The following is a 2500-nucleotide window of genomic DNA, read 5'->3' on the forward strand; positions in this document are numbered from 1 at the left end:
GTCCTGATGAGTAAGCAGAAGCAGCCTCTGTCCATCCCTGCTGGCCTGGTGTGGTGGTCAGAGCCCATTGAGCCGCACCTCGCACATGCAACGCCCTTCGGTTCTGTTCTGTTCTGTTCTGGTGGGTTCTGTTGGGTTCTGTTGGGTTCTGGGGTGTTCTGTTGGGTTCTGCTCTCCCTGCTGGTGGGTTTATTCTGTTTTTTGTTGTCTTGTTCTTGGCGTGTGCGGCTTGGGTTGGGTTTCACTCATCTGAAAGGGGAGCTCACGGCACAGAGCAGCACACGCACGCACACACACACACACACACACACACACACACACACACACACACACACACATACACACTTGCACACACACACACACACACACACACACACACACACACACACACACACACACACACACACACACTGAGACATACAAACAACACAAATCATTTCACAATGGTGTTGAGGTCTTTATCACAAACACATTTGCTCAAGACAGAGCAGATAGATAGATAGATAGATAGATACTTTATTGATCCCCAAGGGGAAATTCAAGAGAGCACTCTGCAGTGACACACACACACACACACACACAAGACAGAGCACTCTGAGCAGTGTTGTAGTGAGCCCAGGCAGGCTCAGTGACCCTGGGGGACACCAGTGGCTCTGCTCTGCCCTCTCTGTGGCCTCTGACCGACTACAGGACAGACTAACCTACTGACCTGAGCACTGGAGACTGCAGGACAGACTATCCTAATGACCTGAGCACTGGAGACTACAGGACAGACTATCCTAATGACCTGAGCACTGGAGACTGCAGGACAGAACACACAAAGACTGCAGGACTGCAGGACAGACTAACCTGCTGACCTGAGCACTGGAGACTGCAGGACAGACTATCCTAATGACCTGAGCACTGGAGACTGCAGGACAGACTAACCTACTGACCTGAGCACTGGAGACTGCAGGACAGACTAACCTACTGACCTGAGCACTGGAGACTGCAGGACAGACTAACCTACTGACCTGAGCACTGGAGACTGCAGGACAGACTAACCTACTGACCTGAGCACTGGAGACTGCAGGACAGACTAACCTACTGACCTGAGCACTGGAGACTGCAGGACTGCAGGACAGACTAACCTGCTGAGAGAGAGAGAGAGAGAGAGAGAGAGAGAGAGAGAGAGAGAGAGAGAGAGGGAGAGGGAGACAAACAGGAAGGAGTAGAGTCTGGTTCTAATCAGCCTGTTAATTGGAAAGTGGTGGTGTGGATTTCACCAGTTTACAGGAGGAGGGAGGAGGAGGAAGGAGGAGGAGGAGGAAGAGGAGGGGGGTACGGTCCAACTCGCTCGTAATGCTCTTGCTCTGGCTGGCCCCTCCAGCATCGGCCTGCCCCATGTTGTTTCTTAAGGCTTTGTTTGCTTTTTGTTTACTGTTGTCGTTTGTGTTTACTGTTGTGCTGTGTGTTTTGCAGGGACGTGAAGGCCGGGGGAGTGTACACCTACCAGGTCCAGACCATCTCCACCTGGAACGAGAGCGAGCCCTCCCCCCCCCTTACCCATCGCCTGGGAGCCCCCTACTGCGGAGACGGCAAGATACAGAGGTCTGTTTCTCTCCCCTTCTCCTCCCCTCCTTCTCCCCTCCTTCTCCCCTTCTCCTTCCCTCCTCCTCCTCTTCTCCTCCCCTCCTCCTCCCCTCCTCTCCTCCTCCCCTCCTCCTCCCCTCCTCCTTTCCCTGTGCTTCATCTTCCTCTTCAGAATCAGACTCAGGTTGACGTTTATGTTGGTCCGTTTAGCCGCTGCTTTCATCTGGTGCCATGTAGTGGCATGTATGTTTACAGCGCTGGCGCACGCGGGTGCAGGGAGAGGGTTGTGCCAGCGCTCACGGGCATCTCGCCCGGCAATAAACGCCTTCACCTGGCCACCACGGCACACACTCACACACACACACACACACACACACACACACACACACACACACTCACCTGGCCACGACGGCACGCCTGCCTGCTTAATGTGGAAACGCATGCGTGAGAGATAGAGAGAGAGAGAGAGGAGAGAGAGAGAGAGAGAGAGAGAGAGAGAGAGAGGGGAGAAAGAGAGAGGGAGAGAGAGAGAGAGAGAGAGAGAGAGAGAGAGAGGGAGAGAGAGAGAGAGAGAGAGAGAGAGAGAGAGGAGGAGGTGGATGAGGGTCATGTCAGGTGTCTGATCAGGTGAGTGGAGGTGAATGTTCGGGTCATGTCAGGTGTGTTTGGGGTTGCTTTGGCATGCTCAGGTATCCAGGTGTACACATTGGCTTCAGGAGATACCACACACATTCGTTTTGACTCCGGGCACATAGCACAAACAGCCAAGCTTTCTATTTGTGTGTGTGTGTGTGTGTGTGTGTGTGTGTGTGTGTGTGTATGTGTTTATGTGTATGTGTGTGTGGACCCCATGGAATGTTTCTCTGTGTCAGCCACGCGACTGCAACATCAACAGAAGAAATCATGTTCAGTCACGAGACTAACAGTG

The 2500-nt window shown here is 53.2% G+C and overlaps 1 protein-coding gene across 1 annotated transcript in view; it reads left to right on the forward strand.

Moving 5' to 3' along the window:
- LOC134101191 (pappalysin-1-like) overlaps nt 1-2500 on the forward strand; it is a 98615-nt gene that overhangs the window by 57032 nt on the left and 39083 nt on the right. Inside the window, exon 8 of the mRNA XM_062554789.1 lies at nt 1462-1590. Coding sequence (XP_062410773.1) covers nt 1462-1590 — 129 coding nt within the window. The remainder of the gene's footprint in view (nt 1-1461; nt 1591-2500) is intronic.

The sequence above is a fragment of the Sardina pilchardus genome, chromosome 14 (assembly GCF_963854185.1).
Source record: "Sardina pilchardus chromosome 14, fSarPil1.1, whole genome shotgun sequence".
Classification (NCBI taxonomy): domain Eukaryota; kingdom Metazoa; phylum Chordata; class Actinopteri; order Clupeiformes; family Clupeidae; genus Sardina; species Sardina pilchardus.